This window comes from Triticum urartu, chromosome 2A, assembly GCF_056163025.1.
Source record: "Triticum urartu cultivar PI428250 chromosome 2A, HENAU_Tu73, whole genome shotgun sequence".
Classification (NCBI taxonomy): domain Eukaryota; kingdom Viridiplantae; phylum Streptophyta; class Magnoliopsida; order Poales; family Poaceae; genus Triticum; species Triticum urartu.
This window is the reverse complement of record NC_141874.1, coordinates 434,951,425-434,973,649: the sequence shown is the minus strand read 5'-3', so window position 1 is coordinate 434,973,649 and position 22,225 is coordinate 434,951,425. Positions and strand designations below refer to the sequence as shown.

General features: G+C 44.5%; 1 protein-coding gene across 1 annotated transcript in view; it reads left to right on the top strand.

The window, feature by feature from the left end:
* The window catches only part of LOC147985374 (uncharacterized), a 33,679-nt gene extending 19,052 nt beyond the window's left edge, over positions 1–14,627 (top strand). Inside the window, exon 2 of the mRNA XM_087541535.1 lies at positions 14,424–14,627. Coding sequence (XP_087397661.1) covers positions 14,424–14,627 — 204 coding nt within the window. The remainder of the gene's footprint in view (positions 1–14,423) is intronic.
* The last annotated feature ends 7,598 nt before the right edge of the window (positions 14,628–22,225 follow it).

Here is a 22,225-nt window from a genome sequence, read left to right as displayed (position 1 = left end):
CCTGTTGTTGATCTTGATAACCCACAATCAAAGAATCAACGTTATGATAAAAGAGACTTTGTTGCTAGGAAACATGGTAAAGAAAGGGAACCTTGGGTTCAAAACCCATGCCTTTTCCTCCAAAACCATCCAAGAAAAAGGATGATGAGGATTTTGAGCGCTTTGCTGAAATGATTAGGCCTATCTTTTTGCGTATGCGATTAACTGATGTGCTCAAAACAAATCCTTATGCTAAATATATGAAGGATATCATTACTAATAAAAGAAAGATACCGGAAGCTGAGATTTCCACCATGCTTGCTAATTATACTTATAAGGGTGGAATACCAAAGAAACTTGGAGATCCTGGAGTACCTACTATACCTTGCTCCATTAAAAGAAATTATATTAAAACTGCTTTATGTGATCTTGGAGCCGGTGTTAGTGTTATGCCTCTCTCTTTATATCATAGACTTGACTTGAATAAGCTGACACCTACCGAAATATCTTTGCAAATGGCTGATAAATCAACTGCTATACCTGTCGGTATCTGTGAGGATGTGCCTGTTGTGGTTGCAAACGTTACTATTTTAACAGACTTTGTTATTCTTGATATTCCCGAGGATGATAGTATGTCTATTATTCTTGAAAGACCTTTTCTTAATACTGCAGGGGCTGTTATTGATTGCAACAAAGGCAATGTCACTTTTCATGTTAATGGTAATGAGCATATGGTACACTTTTCGAGGAAACAACCTCAAGTTCATAGTATCAACTCCATTGGAAAAATTCCATCGATTATAATTGGAGGTTTTGAATTTCCTCATCCTACTATCAAAAAGAAACGTGATATACTTATTATAGGGGATGTGCATATCCCCGTTGAGGTAACTTAGTGTTATTCGAAATTTCTCCAGTTTCATGATTATCGGAATGAGTTTGTTAACAAGACTTGATCAACCTTGTTACTGGATTCTTTTTGATGAGCATGAGATGGATGAAACTAGAAGCACCACCTTCTGTACCTTCTCTTTATTTTCTGTCAATTACTAGAAATAAAGTAAAAATAGTATTTTTCTGTCTGTTCCTGACTTATCCATGCAATATAAAAATATCCCGAAAATAAAAGTCCTCAGAATGACATGCCAATTTAATATGATTTTTTCGGGAATATTTGAGGATTTACTGTGCGAAAATTACCGCGGGAGGAGCTGCCACCTGGCCACGAGGGTGGTGCCCCCCCCCTCTAGGGCGCGCCCCCTGCCTTGTGGGCCCACGGTGGCCCTCCTCCACTTATCCCAGCACCCATCTTTTTCCCCTGTCTCACACAAACCCGAAAAACCAACTCAAGCACGAGTTCCAGCCACTTTTGCTGTTATTTTCGATCTCCTTGCTCAAAGCACCTCTCACAAAACTGCTTGGGGAGATTGTTCATTGGTATGTGACTCCTCCATTGGTCCAATTAGTTTTTGTTCTAGCGCTTTATTCTTTGCAAATTTGTGCTGCATAGGTGACCATGTTCTTGAGCTTGCATGTCAAATTTATATGGTTCCAAGTAGTTCTAATGCTTGATATAGGCTCTAGGCACTTGTAGGAGTAGTTGCTATCAGTTTTATTGAAGTTGGTTCACTTTTGTTTGAAGTTACTAAAAATTTCAGATTGTTTCAGAAAAGTAATGAGGAGATTTTTGAGGGGCTCGTCGAGCCAAAGCTCGAAGGAAAAGGCACCGAAGCCTAAGTATAATTTGTCGCGCACTGCGGAGATTCGGGCGTGTGAATGGCCTTTTGAAGATTTCTTGAGAGCAGCCGGTATCTATGAAGATTTTTCATGAATTGGCTCACAATGCAGGCCTCACCGCTTTCCTCCACGACCAATGCGATCAGTATCTCTTACTCACAAATACTTTTGCGCAAAACTTTCATTTTCATTCTAGGAACTCACCACCTGCAGTGGAGTTTCATTTATATGATGAGCATAAGGAGATGTCACTTTATGATTTCTGTCGGATTTGTTTAATCCCTTTTGAGGGCAAGACAGAAGAACCACATCATGATGATGTGGCTGGGTTTATTGATACTATCACTGTAGGAGAAACTAGAAAGGTTTCCGATGCACGAATCACTAGCATACATTTTCCTGTTTTACGTTACTTTGCATTATTTGCTAGTAGTTGTTTAATTGGACGCGGAAACAGTGGAAATCTTTGTATCCCTGATATAATTATTCTGCACCACGGTTTATACAGTGATAACACTTTTAGTATGGGCGGTATTATTGCTAGACGGTTAAGTATGAACCGTACTAAGGGTCCCATCTTTGGAGGCGTCTATGCCACATGCCTAGCTGCACATTTTAACATACCTATTAGGCACGCTGAGAAGGAAGAAAAGGTGTTGCCCCATGTTTATCTAGATCATAAAAGTATGGTGGCACATGATTTTATTGTTAAGAATAGGGCAGGAGAGCTTAAATATCAATTGTTCTTTAACAAACATCATCCTGAGACTATTATCCTGCCTGCTCCTTCTCTATTTAATTTTGTAGGACCCTACCTCGTTACATGGGCTGTCATCCAAGCTTACAAGAATCCCGCACCAGCCCCGGAACAGGAACCACAAGATGAGCCTCCACGACAATCTGTTTATTCTTGGGATCCAGAGATGACTGTCAGCCAGTGGCAGTCAGAGTCTTCTTCTTCATCACAGTATGATCCCAACTATTCCTCCTCATCACAGTACAACCCCAACAACTATTATTATGGATATCCGCCAGGCCAGCTGTGGCCATAGACCAACTTAGGCCAAAAGCCTAAGCTTGGGGGAGTACGTATTTCTCACCGACATTACATTTATGCTCACACACACTCATTGCTAGATGTCGGTGCTCATACTTTTTCACTGTAATATCCATGCTAGTTTATTTTCTTTTTCATGCTTTCTTCTTGTGTGTTTGTTAAACCTTAAGAAAAACAAAAAAATTAGTAGTAGTTTATTTTTCTGTTGTAGTAGTAATAATTAAAAAGAAAACCCAAAAATATTTCCAGTTCTTCTTTTGCTTGTTGGGAGCTTTCCCGTGTAAATAGTTTTATTTCTTTTCTTTTATTTGGGGGTCGGTAGGAGAAGACCATAATTAAATTGTTGAAGTGGCTCTTATATGCATTATTGTTGATTTAACCCAGAGCCCATATTGCCTTGTCTCTCCTGTTTATTGAATGCTCGCAGATTCCAGCTTAGTCCAATGCACGTACACTCTTATTATTATTCACACCGTTCGGTCGTGCAAGTGAAAGGAAATTATGATGATATATGATGGACTGACTGAGACGAGAAAAGCTGGTATGAACTCGACCTCTTTTGTTTTTGTAAATATGATGAGTCCCTCGTTCTTGATTCAGCTTATTATGAATAAACATGTTTGCAATGACAATTAGAGATCATAGTTGCTTGTGTCATGCTTGATTAGCTATGAGTTATAATGATTTACCTTGTATGCCAACATGCTATTGAGATGATTATGATGTGGTATGATGGGGTGGTATCCTCCTTTGAATGATTTAAGTGACTTGACTTGGCACATGTTCACGCATGTAGTTGAAACAAAATCAACATAGCCTTCACGATATTTATGTTCATGGTGGATTATATCCTACTCATGCTTGCATCCAATGTTTATTAATTTTAATGCATGTACGTGGTTGTTGTCGCTCTCTAGTTGGTCGCTTCCAAGTCTTTTGCTAGCCTTCACTTGTACTAAGCGGGAATATTGCTTGTGCATCCAATCCCTTAAACCCCAAAGTTATTCCAGATGAGTCCACCATACCTTCCTATATGCGGTATCTACCTGCCGTTCCAAGTAGATTTGTATGTGCCAAACTCTAAACCTTCAAATAATCATTCTGTTTTGTATGCTCGAATAGCTCATGTATCAACCAAGGTTGTCCTTATCTTCCATGTTAGGCGGGTTATTCTCAAGAGGAGTGGACTTCGCTCCTCACTCACAAGAAAATGGCTGGTCACCGGGATGCCTAGTCCCATGCTTTATGCAAACTAAATCAAAATTAATTGCAAACAAAACTCCCCATGGGACCTGATGTATGTTGGAGGCACTCGTTGTTTCGAGCAAGCCATGGATTGATGCTTGTTGGTGGAGGGGGAGTATAAACTTTACCATTCTGTTTGGGAACCGCCTATAATGTGTTTAGCATGGAAGATATCGCCATCTCTTAGTTGTTACGTTGACAATGAAAGTATACCGCTCAAAATACAATTTATCTCTATTTCAAAACCGAGCTCTGGCACCTCTACAAATCCCTGCTTCCCTCTGCAAAGGGCCTATCCATTTACTTTTATGTTGAGTCATCACCCTCTTATTAAAAAGCACTAGCTGGAGAGCATAGCTGTCATTTGCATTCATCACTGTTAATTTATATTGGCTATGACTATGATTGGATCTCTTTTACCATGAATTACAATGTCTAGTCAGTCCTTGATCTTTAAAGGTACTCTGCATTTATGTTTTGCGGTCTCAGAAAGGGCTAGCGAGATACCATCTTGTTATATCATATTATGATTGTTTTGAGAAAGTGTTGTCATCCGAGATTTATTATTATGACTTGCTAGTTGATTATGCTATTGATATGAGTAATTGTGAAACCTGAGAATTATTGCAAATGTGGTTAGTTATGATCTATGCTGAAAACTTGAATGCTGGCTTGACATAGTTACAACAACAAGAGCAAACAGAGTTTGTAAAAGTTTTTCTTTCTTTCAGTTTGTCAACTGAATTTCTTGAGGACAAGCAAGGGTTTAAGCTTGGGGGAGTTGATACGTCTCCGTCGTATCTACTTTTCCAAACACTTTGGCCCTTGTTTTGGACTCTAACTTGTATGATTTGAATAGAACTAACCCGAACTGACGCTGTTTTCAGCAGAATTACCATGGTGTTGTTTTATGTGCAAAAAACAAATATTCTCAGAATGACCTGAAACTCCATGGAACATCTTAGAAAAAACAATAAAAAATCCTCGCCAAAGATGAAGACCAGGGGGCCCAAACCCTTCTCACGAGGGTGGGGGGCGCCCCCCCCTAGGGCGCGCCCCCTACCTCATGGGCCCCCTGGAAACCCTCCGACGCCAACTCCAACTCTATATATTTGCTTTCGAAGAGAAAAAAATCAGAGAGAAGAAATTATCGCGTTTTACGATACAGAGCCGCTGCCAAGCCCTAAAACCTCTCGGGAGGGCTGATCTGGAGTCCGTTCGGGGCTCCGGAGAGGGGGATTCGTCGTCGTCGTCATCATCAACCATCCTCCATCACCAATTTCATGATGCTCACCGCCGTGCGTGAGTAATTCCATCGTAGGATTGCTGGACGGTGATGGGTTGGATGAGATTTATCATGTAATCGAGTTAGTTTTGTTAGGGTTTGATCCCTAGTATCCATTATGTTCTAAGATTGATGTTGCTATGACTTTGCTATGCTTAATGCTTGTCACTAGGGCCCGAGTGCCATGATTTCAGATCTGAACCTATTATGTTTTCATGAATATATGTGAGTTCTTGATCCTATCTTGCAAGTCTATAGTCACCTACTATGTGTTATGATCCGGCAACCCCGAAGTGACAATAATCGGGACCACTCCCGGTGATGACCATAGTTTGAGGAGTTCATGTATTCACTATGTGCTAATGCTTTGTTCCGGTTCTCTATTAAAAGGAGGCCTTAATATCCCTTAGTTTCCAATAGGACCCCGCTGCCACGGGAGGGTAGGACAAAAGATGTCATGCAAGTTCTTTTCCATAAGCACGTATGACTATATACGGAATACATGCCTACATTACATTGATGAATTGGAGCTAGTTCTGTGTCACCCTATGTTATGATGTTACATGATGAACCGCATCCGGCATAATTATCCATCACTGATCCGGTGCCTACGAGTTTTCCATATACTGGTTCTCGCTACTAAACACTTTGCTGCAGATACTAAGTTTCCAGGTGTGGTTGAATTGAAAACTCAGCTGCTAATACTTGAGAATATTCTTTGGCTCCCCTTGTGTCGAATCAATAAATTTGGGTTGAATACTCTACCCTCGAAAGCTGTTGTGATCCCCTATACTTGTGGGTTATCAAGGCCGCTTGGCAAATCTTGGTCCATTTCGAGAATGTTTAACACCCGCTCACGAAAAGAGACAAAAGGGGACGCTGGCGCACGTAGGAGTGTCGGATTGTGAAACGGACAACGGGGAAAATGCTCGGATGCATGAGACGAACACGAATGCAAATGTGATGCACATGATGACATGATATGGAATGCAAGACATGAGCAAAATGCAAAACGAAGACAAAAACCCAACCACGAAGGGAATCTCATAACTTAGAGCCGACAATGGAAAGAGTCGGAGTACAAATATGGAAAGTTGCATTTGGGGCGTTACAAAGTGCGTCTTCGGCGTACTGGCCGGAAAGCTACTTGGCTTCCTCATCTCGGAGCGCGGCATTGAGGCGAACCCGAAGAAGATCAAGGCCATCGAGCGCATACGCAAGCCGGCCCGGCTGCATGATGTCCAGAAATTCACCGGCTGCTTGGCCTCGGTCAGCCGGTTTCTCAGTCGGTTGGGCAAGAGGGCATTGCCCGTGTATCAGCTGATGAAGAAGATGTCGCCGTTCGAGTAGATCGACCAGGCGGACGAAGCCTTCCGGGATCTCAAGCGCATGCTCTCCACTACACCCGTCCTAGCCGCACCAACCGAGAAGGAGTCGTTGTTGCTCTTCATTGCCGCCACCTCGCAGTCGGTCAGCACGGTGATGGTGGTCGAGCGACCAGAGAAGGGCAAGATCCAGTCTATCCAGCGTCTAGTCTACTAACCTGAGCGAGGTGCTTTTCTCCTCCAAGCAAAACTACTCGCACTACCAAAAGATGTGTTATGGCATGCTGTACCGCCAAGTGATACGTCTCCGTCGTATTAATAATTTTTGATTGTTCCATGCCAATATTCTACAACTTTCATATACTTCTGGCAACTTTTTATACTATTTTTGGGACTAACATATTAATCCAGTGCCCAGTGCCAGTTCCTGTTTGTTGCATGTTTTTTGTTTCGCAGAATATCCATATCAAACGGAGTCCAAACGGGATAAAAACTGATGGAGATTTTTTGGAATATATATGGTTTTGGTGAAGAAAAATCCACGCGAGACGGTGCCCGAGGTGGCCACGAGGCAGGGGGCGCGCCTGCCCCCCTGGGCGCGCCCCTGACCCTCATGGGCCACCCGTAAGGTGGTTGATGCCCTTCTTTCGCCGCAACAAAGCTAATATCCGGATAGATATCGTGTTAAAATTTCAACCCAATCGGAGTTACGGATCTCCGGGAATATAAGAAACGGTGAAAGGGAAGAATCTGAGAACGCAGAAACAGAGAGAGACAGAGAGACAGATCCAATCTCGGAGGGGCTCTCGCCCCTCCCATGCCATGGAGGCCAAGGACCAGAGAGGAAACTCTTCTCCCATCTAGGGAGGAGGTCAAGGAAGAAGAAGACGAAGGGGCCCCCTCTCCCCTTCTCTTCCGGTGGCGCCGAAACGCTGTCGTGGCCATCATCATCATCACCGCGATCTACACCAACACCTCCACCATCTTCACCAACATCTCCATCACCTTCCCCCCTCTATCTACAGCGGTCCACTCTCCCGCAACCCGCCGTACCCTCTACTTGAACATGGTGCTTTATGCTTCATATTATTATCCAATGATGTGTTGCCATCCTATGATGTCTGAGTAGATTTTCGTTGTCCTAGCGGTGGTTGATGAATTGCTATGATTGATTTAATTTGCTTGTGGTTATGTTGTTGTCCTTTGGTGCCCATCATATGATTGCGCGCATGGATCACACCATAGGGTTAGTTGTATGTTGATAGGACTATGTATTGGAGGGCAAGAGGGACAGAAGCTTCAACCTAGCATAGAAATTGATGCATACGGGATTGAAGGGGGACCAATATATCTTAATGCTATGGTTGGGTTTTACCCTAATGAACATTAGTAGTTGCGGATGCTTGCTAATAGTTCCAATCATAAGTGCATAGAATTCCAAGTCAGGGATGACATGCCAGCAGTGGCCTCTCCCACATAATACTTGCTATCGGTCTAGTAAAGTAGTCAATTGCTTAGGGGCAATTTCACAACTCCTACCACCACTTTTCCACACTCGCTATATTCACTTTATTGTTTCTTTATCTAAACAGCCCCTACTTTTTATTTATGTACTCTTTATTATCTTGCAAACCTATCCAACAACACCTACAAAGTACTTCTAGTTTCATACTTGTTCTAGGTAAAGCGAACGTCAAGCGAGCGTAGAGTTGTATCGGTGGTCGATAGAACTTGAGGGAATATTTGTTCTACATTTAGCTCCTCGTTGGGTTCGACACTCTTACTTATCGAAAACTATTGTGATCCCCTATACTTGTGGGCTATCATGACCTTTTTCTGGCGCCGTTGCCGGGGAGCAATAGCGTGGGGTGAATATTCTCATGTGTGCTTGTTTGCTTTATCACTAAGTAATTTTTATTTGCTGTTCTTAGTTGTTTTCTATCTTTATTTATGGGTAGGAAACGCACAATACCAAAAAAATTAGTTGTACCTACTAAACCAATGGTTGAAGAACCACTCAGAATCTATCACACCGCTGAAGCTTATTACTTGGATCATCTTCGATCCCTATGTGCTCGTGCTGAAACCCCAACTAGCTTAGTTGAGGGCAAATCTTTAGATGAGCATGCTTGTTATGTGCGACACCGAATATCTGAAAAAGGGAAACTTTTACTGGATCAAATTCATCGTTTGCAATGCTATGCTTGGAATTTTTGTGAAATATATGATTATACTTGTTGTTCTGAAGACCCTAAGAAACACCTTCCCTACCAATGTTTGTTTAATGATAATGGAATCGTATCTTCTTATGCTAAGGGTGTTTATAATTACTATGATGTTCAACAAATTAAAGAATTTGTTGCTTTTAAGGGTGCTTATGAAATTGCTTCTTTGATTGAAAAGTATGATGCTACTCTTTACAAATCTGAAATTTTTGCCATACTTAAATATTGCTATGATGATTATGCTTCTAATGCCTATGTTGAACCATATATTGAGTACTACTCCGCTGTCCAAGAAGAGACTAATATTTTGCAGGAGTCTATGGAAGAAGAAATTGATGAAACTGTGAGCTCATTGGATGAAAAAGATGATGAGGAGAGCGAAGAATAAAAGGAGGAAGAGAGGATTAGCTACCCGTGCCCACCTTCTAATGAGAGTAACTCTCCAACTCATACCTTGTTTAATTTCCCTTCGTACTTACCAAAGGATGATTGCTATGATGATTGTTATGATCCCGTTGATTCTTTTGAAATATCCCTTTTTTGATGATGCCTGCTATGCTTGTGGCCAAGATGCCAATATGAATTGTGCTTATGGAGATGAACTTGCTATAGTTCCTTATGTTAAACATGAAATTGTTGCTATTGCACCCACGCATGATAGTCCTATTATCTTTTTGAATTCTCCCGACTACACTCTATCGGAGAAGTTTGCACTTATTAAGGATTATATTGATGGGTTGCCTTTTACCGTTGCACATGATGATTTTGATGAATATAATATGCATGTGCTTGCTGCTCCTACTTGCAATTATTATGAGAGAGGAACTATATCTCCACCTCTCTATGTTTCCAACATGGTAAAATTGCAAGAAACTGTTTATACTATGCATTGGCCTTTACTATGTGTGCATGAATTGTTCTTTTATGACATGCCGATGCATAGGAAGAGAGTTAGACTTTGTCATTACATGATATATGTTACTTTGTGCTCACTACTAAATTACAAATCATTGTTAATTAAAATTGGCTTTGATATACCTTGGGATCCGGGTGGATTCATTACTTGAGCACTGTATGCCTAGCTCAATGGCTTTAAAGAAAGCACTGCCAGGGAGACAACCCGGAAGTTTTAGAGAGTCATTTATTTCTGTTGAGTGCTTTTATATAGTTTAAAAACAACAAAAGTAAAGATGGGAACCCAAAACTTTTTCAAAAAGGAAAGCGAAAGTGAGAAAGACAAGCATTGTTGAAGTGGGAGCTAGCCTTGAACTTTGTTCATGCTCACGGAAACTTTGAGAATCTTGATTACAGAAAATTTTCAATAAAAATAATTATCCCCTTGTACAATTCCATTGTATTATAAAAATAATGTGCCAAGGTTTTCCTTTAGGATGTTTACATTTGCTTGATGGTTTGTACGGTGCAGGACAGTAACTTTGGCTGTAGTGCGCGATTTTACATTTTTATCTGGAATGTCAAATGGTTCTGATTCTTTTTGAACTGTCTTCCTATACAAATTTTTTATTTTTCCTAATTTTGGTAGAAGTTTTCAAGTATTAGAAGTATGGTGAATGTTCAGATTATTAAAGACTGTTCTGTTTTAGACAGATTCTGTTTTTGATGCATAGTTTACTTGTTTTGATGAAACTATAAATTTGTATCAGTGGATTAAGCCATGGAAAAGTTATATTACAGTAGACACAATGCAAAAACAAAATATGAATTGGTTTGCAACAGTACTTAGAGTAGTGATTTGCTTTATTATACTAACAGATCTTACCGAGTTTTCTGTTGAAGTTTTGTGAGGATGAAGTGTTCGATGATCGAGAAGGTCTTGATGTGAGAAGAAGTTAGAGAGGCAAGAGCTCAACCTTGGGGATGCCCGAGGCACCCCAAGTAAATATTCAATGAGACTCGAGTGTCTAAGCTTGGGGATGCCCCGGAAGGCATCCCCTCTTTCTTCAACAAGTATCGGTAAGTTTTCGGATTCGTTTCGTTCATGCGATATGTGCAAATCTTGGAGCGTCTTTTGCATTAATTTTTATTTTTTCTTTTATGCACCATGCTGGTATGAGATAGTCCTTGGTTGATTTATAGAATGCTCTATACACTTCACTTATATCTTTTGAGTATGGCTTTATAGAATGCTTCATGTGCTTCACTTATATCATTTGAAGTTTGGATTGCATCTTTCTCTTTACATAGACAACCGCCATTTGTAGAATGCTCTCTTGCTTCACTTATATTTGTTAGAGCGTGGGCATATCTTTTGTAGAAAGAAGTAAACTCTCGTGCTTCACTTATATCTATTTACAGAGATGACAGGAACTGGTCATTCACATGGTTAGTCATAAAATCCTACATAAAACTTGTAGATCACTGAATATGATATGTTTGATTCCTTGCAATAGTTTTGCGATATAAAGATGGTGATATTAGAGTCATGCTAGTGGGTAGTTGTGGATTAGTGGAAATACTTGTGTTAAGGTTTGTGATTCCCGTAGCATGCACGCATGGTGAACTGTTATGTAACAAAGTCGGAGCATAATTTATTTATTGATTGTCTTCCTTATGAGTGGCGATCGGGGACGAACAATGGTCTTTTCCTACCAATCTATCCCCCTAGGAGCATGCGCGTAGTACTTTGTTTCGATGACTAATAGATTTTCGCAATAAGTATGTGAGCTCTTTATGACTAATGTTGAGTCCATGGATTATACGCACTCTCACCCTTCCGCCGTTGCTAGCCTCTCTAGTATCGCGCAACTTTCGCCGGTACCATAAACCCACCATATACCTTCCTCAAAACAGCCACCATACCTACCTATCATGGCATTTCCATAGCCATTCCGAGATATATTGCCATGCAACTTCCATCATCATCATATACATGACTTGAGCATTCATTGTCATATTGCTTTGCATGATCATAAGATAGCTAGCATGATGTTGTCATGGCTTGTCCGTTTTTTGATGTCATTGCAATGCTAGATCATTGCACATCCTGGTACACTGCCGGAGGCATTCATATAGAGTCATATCTTTGTTCTAGTATCGAGTTGTAATATTGAGTTGTAAGTAAAGAAAAGTGTGATGATCATCATTATTAGAGCATTGCCCTAGTGAGGAAAGGATGATGCAGACTATGATTACCCCACATCGGGATGAGACTCCGGACTTAAAAAATAAATAAAAGAGGCCAAAGAAGCCCAAATAAAAAAAAGAGGCCAAAGAAGCCCACCAAAAAAATAAAAAAATGAGTGAAAAAGAGAGAAGGGGCAGTGCTACTATCCTTTTTCCACACTTGTGCTTCAAAGTAGCACCATGTTCTTCATATAGAGAGTCTCTTGAGTTATCACTTTCATATACTAGTGGGAATTTTCATTATAGAACATGGCTTGTATATTCCGATGATGGGCTTCCTCAAATGCCCGAGGTCTTCATGAGCAAGCAAGTTGGATGCACACCCACTTAGTCTCAGTTGGAGCTTTCTTACACTTATAGCTCTAGTGCATCTGTTGCATTGCAATCCCTACTCACTCACATTGATATCTATTGATGGGCATCTCCATAGCTCGTTGATACGCCTAGTTGATGTGAGACTATCTTCTCCTTTTTGTCTTCTCCGCCATCATATTCTATTCCACCTATAGTGCTATGTCCATGGCTCACGCTCATGTATTGCATGAAAGTTGAAAAGGTTTGAGAACGTCAAAAGTATGAAACAATTGCTTGGGTTGTCATCGGGGCTGTGCATGATGTGAATATTTTGTGTGGTGAAGATGGAGCATAGCCAGACTATATGATTTTGTAGGGATAACTTTCTTTGGCCTTGTTATTTTGAAAAGACATGATTGCTTTATTAGTGGGCTTGAAGTATTATTGTTTTTATGTCAAATGATAGACTATTGCTTTGAATCACTCGTATCTTACTATTCATGCCATGATTAGATGACATGATCAAGATTATGCTAGGTAGCATTCCACATCAAAAATTATCTTTTTTATCATTTACCTACTTGAGGACGAGCAGGAATTAAGCTTGCGGATGCTGATACGTCTCCGTCGTATCTATAATTTTTTATTGTTCCATGCCAATATTCTACAACTTTCATATACTTTTGGCAACTTTTTATACTATTTTTGGGACTAACATATTGATCTAGTGCCCAGTGCCAGTTCCTATTTGTTGCATGTTTTTTGTTTCGCAGAATATCCAAATCAAACGGAGTCCAAACGGGATAAAAACTGACGGAGATTTTTTTTGGAATATATATGATTTTGGGGAAGAAAAATCCACGCAAGACGGTGCCCGTGGTGGCCACGAGGCAGGGGGCGCGCCTGTGACCCTCGTGGGCCACCCGTAAGGCCGTTGGTGCCCTTCTTTCTCCGCAAGAAAGCTAATATCCGGATAGATATCGTGTTAAAATTTCAGCCCAATCGGAGTTACGGATCTCCGGGAATATAAGAAACGGTGAAAGGGAAGAATCTGAGAATGCAGAAACAGAGAGAGACAGAGAGACATATCCAATCTTGGAGGGGCTCTCGCCCCTCCCATGCCATGGAGGCCAAGGACCAGAGGGGAAACCCTTCTCCCATCTAGGGAGGAGGTCAAGGAAGAAGAAGACGAAGGGGGCCCCTCTCCCCTTCTCTTCCGGTGGCGCCGAAACGCTGTCGTGGCCATCATCATCATCACCGCGATCTACACCAACACCTCCACCATCTTCACCAACATCTCCATCACCTTCTCCCCTCTATCTACAGCGGTCCACTCTCCCGCAACCCGCTATACCCTCTACTTGAACATGGTGCTTTATGCTTCATATTATTATCCAATGATGTGTTGCCATCCTATGATGTCTGAGTAGATTTTCATTGTCCTAGCGGTGGTTGATGAATTGCTATGATTGATTTAATTTGCTTGTGGTTATGTTGTTGTCCTTTGGTGCCCATCATATGATTGCGCGCGTGGATCACACCATAGGGTTAGTTGTATGTTGATAGGACTATGTATTGGAGGGCAAGAGTGACAGAAGCTTCAACCTAGCATAGAAATTGATGCATACGGGATTGAAGGGGGACCAATATATCTTAATGCTATGGTTGGGTTTTACCTTAATGAACATTAGTAGTTGCAGATGCTTGCTAATAGTTCCAATCATAAGTGCATATAATTCCAAGTCAGGGATGACATGCTAGTAGTGGCCTCTCGCACATAATACTTGCTATCGGTCTAGTAAAGTAGTCAATTGCTTAGGGGCAATTTCACAACTCCTACCACCACTTTTCCACACTCGCTATATTCACTTTATTGTTTCTTTATCTAAACAGCCCCTACTTTTTATTTACGTACTCTTTATTATCTTGCAAACCTATCCAACAACACCTACAAAGTACTTCTAGTTTCATACTTGTTCTAGGTAAAGCGAACGTCAAGCGTGCGTAGAGTTGTATCGATGGTCGATAGAACTTGAGGGGATATTTGTTCTACCTTTAGCTCCTCGTTGGGTTTGACACTCTTACTTATCGAAAACTATTGTGATCCCCTATACTTGTGGGTTATCACCAAGAAACTGAAGCAATACTTCCAAGAGCATGTTGTCACCGTAGTTAGCACGGCCCCCATCGGCGAGATCATGGGCTGTCGGGATGCCTCTGGCCGGGTTGCCAAATGGGCAATCGAGCTAGCCGGCCACACCATCCTCTACGAGCCCCGCACTACGGTCAAGTCCCAATCTTTGGCCGACTTCCTCGTCGACTGGAAGGAGACCTAGTACCTGCTGCTACCGCCAGATTCAATGCACTGGCACATGCACTTCGACAACTCCAAGATGCACTCCAACTTGGAAGCCGGCATCGTGTTGTCATCTCCGAAGGGCGACCGGCTTTGGTACGCGCTCCAGATCCACTTCACCACCTCCAACAACCTTGCCAGGTACGAAGCCCTTGCGCACGGCCTTCGGCTTGCCAAGGAACTCGGCATCTGGTGCATCCTATGCTACGGCGACTCGGACCTAGTGGTGCAGTAGTGTTCCAGCGAGTGGGACGCCCGAGACGCCAATATGGCCAGCTACCGCTTCCTCATCCAGCAGCTCTCCAGCTTCTTCGACGGTTGCGAGTTCCTCCACATCCCGCGTGCAGAAAACGATGTCGCCGATGTGCTAGCCAAGATTGGCTCATCCCGACAGGCCATACTGTCTGGAGTATCCCTCGAGCACCTACACAAGCCGTCTGTCAAGCTGTCTCCCGACTCCGAGTCCATCTTCGTCCCGGATGACCCGGTCGCGCCCCTCCCCAGCATGGACCCAGCGACCGTAGGCCAAAGCTCGGAGGCTGCTGTCTTCAACCCAGACCCAGAAGCTGTGGAACCCGGCCCGGTGGCTGCCGATCCCAGCCCGGGGACTGTCGCGTCTGACTCGGCCAACACCATCTCCGACCCGATCCCGAGGGTTGCGGAACCTGACCCAGGGACTGCTGAACCTGACCCGGGGGCTGCCGTGCTCAACCCGGCCACTGTCGTCTCTAACCCGAGGGCTGCCGCCCCAGAACCCGCCATGGTGGACGTCTTCACCATGGTGACGGCTCCATCGATCATGGGCCATGCCGATCTCAGAGTTCTTGGAAAACAGGGTCCTCCCCATGGACGAGACCGAGGCCCGGCAAGTGCAGCGCCGGGCGTCTGCATACAGCATCATCAACAATGAGCTGGTCAAGCGCAGCTCGACGGGCATTTTCCAATGCTGCGTCGAGCAGGACAAGGGTGTAGAGATCCTCCTCGACATACACCAGGGCGAGTGCGGGCACCACGCCGCCTCGAGGTCCCTGGTGGCCAAGGCTTTCTCATGGTATCTACTGGCCCATGGCCCTCCAAGATGCCAAGTCGCTTGTCCTCAAATGTGAGGGATGCCAGCGCTAGCTTGCCCTCTGACTATAGCGCTACAAAAGCTCTTGTCTGCTAGGACTAAGTCGGTATTTCCCCAAAGAGGAAGGAATGATGCAGCACAACGACGGTAGGTATTTCCCTCAGTGAAGAAACCAAGGTTATCGAACCAGTAGGAGAACCAAGCAATACAATGTAAACAGCAACTGCACACAAATAACAACACCTCGCCACCCGACGTGTTAAAGAGGTTGTCAATCCCTTTCGGGTAACGATGCCAAAAAATTGTAGTAGATTGAAATAATAGATCACAAATAAAATAAAGTGCAGCAAAGTATTTTTGTGTTTTTGGTTTAATAGATCTGAATAAAAATGCAAAGGAAAAGTAGATCGCAAGCAAATATATGAGGAAGAAGACCCGAGGGCCGTAGGTTTCACTAGTGGCTTCTCTCGAGAAAGATAGCAAATGGTGGGTAAACAAATTACTGTTGGGCAATTGATAGAGCCTCAAATAATTATGGCGATATCCAGCAAATGATCATTACATAGGCATCACATCCAAGATTAGTAGACCGACTCCTGCCTGCATCTACTACTATTACTCCACATATCGACCGCTATCCAGCATGCATCTAGTGTATTAAGTTCATGGAAAAATGGAGTAATGCAAAAAGAATGATGACATGATGTAGACAAGATATGTTTATCTATTGCGTAGATATGTATCCCATATTTTTATCCTTAGTAGCAACGATACATACATGTTGGTTTCCTTTTCTGTCACTATGATCAAGCACCGTAAGATCGAACCCACAACCGGGCACCTCTTCCCATTGCAAGATAAATAGATCAAGTTGGCCAAACAAAACCCAAATATCGGAGAAGAAATACGAGGCTATAAGAGATCATGCATATAAGAGATCAAAGAAACTCAAATGACTTTTCATGGATATAAAAAGATATGACTAGTCATAAACTCAAAGTTCATCGGATCCCAACAAACACACTGCAAAAAGAGTTACATCATATCGATCTCCAAGAGACCATTGTATTGAGAATCAAGAGAGAGAGACATGAAGCCATCTAGCTACTAACTACGGACCCGAAGGTCTATGTCGGTGTCTGTCGGTGTCAAAACCGGCAGATCTCGGGTAGGGGGTCCCGAACTGTGCATCTAGGCCGGATGGTAACAGGAGGCAAGGGACATGAAGTTTTACCCAGGTTCGGGCCCTCTTGATGGAGGTAAAACCCTACGTCCTACTTGATTAATATTGATGATATGGGTAGTACAAGAGTAGATCTACCACGAGATCGGAGAGGCTAAACCCTAGAAGCTAGCCTATGGTATGATTGTTGTTCTGTATGTTATCCTACGGACTAAAACCCTCCGGTTTATATAGACACCGGAGAGGGTTAGGGTTACACAAAGTCGGTTACAATGGTAGGAGTTCTACATATCCGTATCGCCAAGCTTGCCTTACACGCCAAGGAAAGTCCCTTCCGGACACGGGACGAAGTCTTCAATCTTGTATCTTCATAGTCCAGGAGTCCGGCTGAAGGTATAGTCCGGCCATCCGGACACCCCCTAATACAGGACTCCCTCAGTAGCCCCTGAACCAGGCTTCAATGACGACGAGTCCGGCGCGCAGATTGTCTTCGGCATTGCAAGGCGGGTTCCTCCTCCAAGTACTTCATAGAAGATTTTGAACACAAAGATAGTGTCCGGCTCTGCAAAATAAATTTCCACATATTGCCATAGAGAGAATAATATTTACACAAATCTAATCTGCTGACGTATTCCGTAGTGTGACACACCACGGCCAAGCCTTTATCCGAATCGTTTTATTATCCCACCTCAGTGCGTCATGTGAGGCGGTTTCCTTGGCACGTCTTGTTAAAGCAGAGATCGTGTCCCCTTATTCTGGGATTCTCATCAATACGGGCGTGGGTAACCCAACCGCTTATAGGACTCCTAGACTATAGGCAAGTCCAAACGGCCACGGAGAGGACGCTTGATATTCACCCTCTTTATAAAGGGACAAGGATTTTATTTTTTTCCTCCCATGCTCAATCGAATCCTTCCCCCACCTCAAGCTCAAACACCCAAAGTTCAGGTCAGGTGCTCCGAACCTTCAATCATGTCCGAATCTAGCCTTCAAGGCCGATGGGTGCCTTCCTCCGTCATGGAAGAAGACATCAAAAAATTGAGGGAGGCCAGATATCTGACCGCCGAGATTTTGCATCGGCTGCCTGCCCGAGGGCAGGCCGTCCCCTCCCCCGAACCCAACGAGAGCGTTGTGTTCGTCTCCCACTTCCTCCGAGGTCTAGGCCTTGCTCTGGATCCTTTCGTCAGGGGGTTGATGTTTTATTACGGGCTAGACATCCATGATCTAGCTCCGGACTCCTTTCTTCATATCACGACATTTATCGTCGTGTGCGAGGCCTTCCTGCGGGTGACCCCTCACTTTGGCCAATGGCTCAAGACCTTTGAAGTAAAGCCGAAGATGATCGAGGGGCAACATGCAGTGTGTGGAGGTGCCTCAATACGCAAGATGAAGGGAGCCCCATGGCCCAAAGGTTCCATTCCAGAGGTGTCTGAATTGTGGCAACAGGAGTGGTTCTACATCACGGCTCCTAGAAGTGCCAAGTGGGTGACCGCCCCTGTTTTCCGCTCGGGCCCTCCACCACAACTGATGTCATGGATCAGCAGAGGTCTGAGCTGGGGTCCAGCCAAGGATGTGCCTATACTGCAAAGCCGCGTTCGAGATCTCTTCAATGGATATTTTAGTTTGGTTGTAGTAATACAAGTTATGCTGGTTCGTCAAGTCCAGCCTTGCAAACGCCGGCCTCTTCGCTTGTGGGAGTTCAATCCCGAGGGACCGCGTGTCATCCAAAATTTCCTCGGCCTGACGCACGAGGAGATGTACAAGTCATTCTTCGGACCTCAGGTAGAGTGTCCGGAAATCACCGAGGACGTGGGCCTGAGCAGTAACCACGCCACCGAACAGGTAAGGAATATTCCGGCCGAACATACTATCTCTCATTTGTTACGAAGTTATTTCTAAGAGTTCGCTTTTTGACCAGGACTGGCTAACAAAGGCGAAGTTGATTCGGTGTTCGGCCCCCCTCCCTGAGGGTTTGGACAATCTGGTATTGGAAAAGATGCTCCGGGTCGCACCTTACCCAGAGCCCTTGAAGGAAGATACTGGAGAGGATAATACGGGCAGACGCGGGCCCCCAATGCTGCCCATTCTAACCGAGGGAGCGAGCGTCTCCATGAAGGAAGACGACCGGAGGAGGAAAAGGACTGCGCCCAGGGATTCGGAAGCCGAAGCTTCCAAACGGGAGAAGAAGTCTCCCATAGAGGGTCCTACCTCGGGGGGTGCTTTTGCCGCACAAAGTCCGCGAGGGGATCAATTCTCTGGCGAGTCATAAGTGACCCGAAATACTTTAATAGTACATGTATGCCATCTTTTTCTTCTGAGAAAATAACCACCGCATATATCTTTGCAGTTCGGGCCTTAGCCCCTCTCAAATGAGCTCGTCTTCGGGGGATCTTCTTCCAGAGATGATGGAGAGCGAAACGCCTCCTCCGGACTCCTCCGCTCCGGAAGCGGGCGACCCCGAAGTGTCGTCGCGGAGGACCTCTCTGAATCCGGTGAGGCCAGAAGATAATACCATTGACCCCCAAAGCTCCCAGTGTTCGGCTCTCGAAGAGAGCGGAAAAAAGAGTTCGGCACCATCTGGTGTGCAATCGGATGTTCTGAGGGAGTTGGTGGGGCGAGCGGCCATCTCAGATGAATACCGTGTGCTGATGAATACGGTGATGGAGAGAATCTCGTCCGTCGAAAACGGATTGCATGAAGCTTTTATGAGTCTACTGACAGGCTTTGAGGTACATGAAATAATGTATGATAGTCCTGCACATGCTAGGTGTGCCCTGTGTAGATAGTAGCCGCTGAGACTCTGGTTGTCGTCGGAAACGACGACGAACAGAGGATCATATTCCCAGGTAATAACCATACTGCCTCTATGTGCAGGTGATGGAAGCTCCGGTGGCTAGCCGGACTAGCGAGTTTTCCCGTTTAAAACGGCAGTTGGATGCGGCAGACGCCGACATCGAGCTTGTTAACAAAAGGCTTGACGAGGCACAGGGTAAGTGTCATTATCTGGTAAACGCCACATAGTAAGAGCAGCATGATGCCAGTATCTTTAATATGTTGTGACTGCAGATGGAGCTGCCACTGTTGAAGCCTTGCGGGAAGAAGTTGCCCGAGCCAAGGAACAAGCGAGGTTTGATAATGCGGCTGCATTGAAGGCGGCCAAAGAGTTGAAAGCCGAGAAGGCCGCGCATGGCGAGAGCCGAGATAAGATGGCCAAGATGGCCGTAGAATTAAAAGCCACCACCGACCATTGCCGGGTTCTTGAAAAGGAAAACCTAGCAAAGGCATCGGACCTTGAGAAGGCTGCTACAACGAGAAAAGACATCCGCTCTGCTATGAGGGCGAAGAAGGAGGAGCTGTGGGAAGCCGGGGATATTGTAGCTGGGAAATCCTTTATGTCGCGGAGGAATTTCGGAGATCCACGGTATGCCTCTCTGGATCGGCTGTGGAGTTCGGAGGATGCGTATATGGATTTGGCGGCGAGCGCTGCCGATGCGGCCAAGTACTTCCAGGGTCAGACGGACTGTGAAGTGGACCAGTTGTTTTGGACACAATTCCATTCTCCCGAGCGTCCGCTTTCATTGACTGACCAATTAGCCGAATGGGCCGAACTAAATAGGTTGTCCGGACTCGCCATGAGGGCTGTTGTGGATCAGCTATGGCCGGAAAGGCCAAAACCGAACAGCTATTTCAGCTTGGTGCAGCAGTTCCTTGACGTGGCGCCGCGCATTAATGCGATGAAGAGGTCGGCGTGTATAGAGGGATCACGGATGGCCTTTGCCCATGTTAAAGCATACTGGGCGGAGATGGATGCTACCACTGTTGCAGCGCGGGATTCGGCCATAGGTCGAATGGCTGCTGAGCACTACTTTGAAGAAGTTCTTGAGGGTGCTCGTTTGATAGAGACCCAGTGCTCAAAAAATATTATGTTTGAGTGATATGTAATCTCATTGTAAGCGAAACCCTTTTATGAATTTTTATAAGGATATTTTTATACTTTTGTCTGAAAGTAATATGATGCCTCCTGGGCGGCCGTTTATGTATACATGTGTATAACCTGAAAGATTGCAGCCGTCGGCTTCAACCCCCACGCATATAATGCGGAGGTGCTCGCAAAAAACACGCGTTCACACTTAACCCAACGTCTTGGTCCTATTAAGGACGTGACAGCGGAGCGAGCGAGGCAGCCGGACTATAATGCTTTAGCACTTTCACTTAGCCATAGGAGTTTGACAGTGGGGCTACTAGATAGCCCCTGGTGGCCCCGCACTCTCCCGATCCCGGGGTGCGTACATGCCTGGCCGGAAAACGGCCCTTCGTTAAGGCAGAGGAATTCTAACATTCCAACAGGTCATCGAGTGGTTGACCAGTCTCATGCTATATCATGACAGTCAGTTTTCGGCTTTCTCTACTGAGGTGCTCGTCCGGATGAACCAGGGAACAATCGCAGTAGTTCTCCTGGTGCTACCTTAGCCGGTAAAGCGGAATGTAAGGCACCAAAACACAGGAGCCGGGCAAACCCAACATTTAACCAAAGACAATGATTCGGAGCTGGTGCATATAGGGCAAAACTCGCGACGCCGAACACTCCCTAAGGTATTCGGTCTTTGTGGTATAAACCGGGCCTAAATAATGGCCTTTGTAAGAAGCCCCTTGTGTCCAGGTACATGCATTGTTCTGGCATGGCCACATGCCAAGACGTCATCATCCTTCTCAACGGTGGATATGTATCAACAAGAGATAGTAAAAAAGGTTTACGCAGGGTCTTAACCTAAAAAGAATCCTTGGAGCGGGTCCCTGCTGCACGTCTGCGCCTGTGTCTCCGTTGTGCCGTATCCTGGACGGGTGTAGCACGATGATCGTCTGTAAAAGAGAGGAATTTAGGTGAAAAAGTTGTCGTGCAAAAAGATAGTTTTTAAAGAAACCATGTATAATTCAAGATGAGAAGAAATTGCCACTTGTCTGCGCGCGTTGAGCCCCTTGTGTTGACAAATGGGGGTGTGACCATTTATTCGGTATAAATAGTGGTGCCGGACTTGATTAGTTGTGTCTGAGGTCTTGACGACCTATTGGATGCTTTCACTGGTCCGGGCGCCTTTAGTGTGCGGCTGCCAAGGCAGCCGCACTCTCTTCGGCGCGCAGAGATGGCTTGATATTTCCGTTCACTGAAATGATGCCACGTGGACCGGGCATCTTGAGTGTGAGGGAGGCGTGGTGTGGTATTGCATTAAAGCGAGCGAAAGCTTCGCGTCCGAGCAGTGCTTGATAGCCACTTTGGAACGGAGCGATGTGGAAGGTTAAATGCTCGCGACGGAAGTTATCGGGGGAG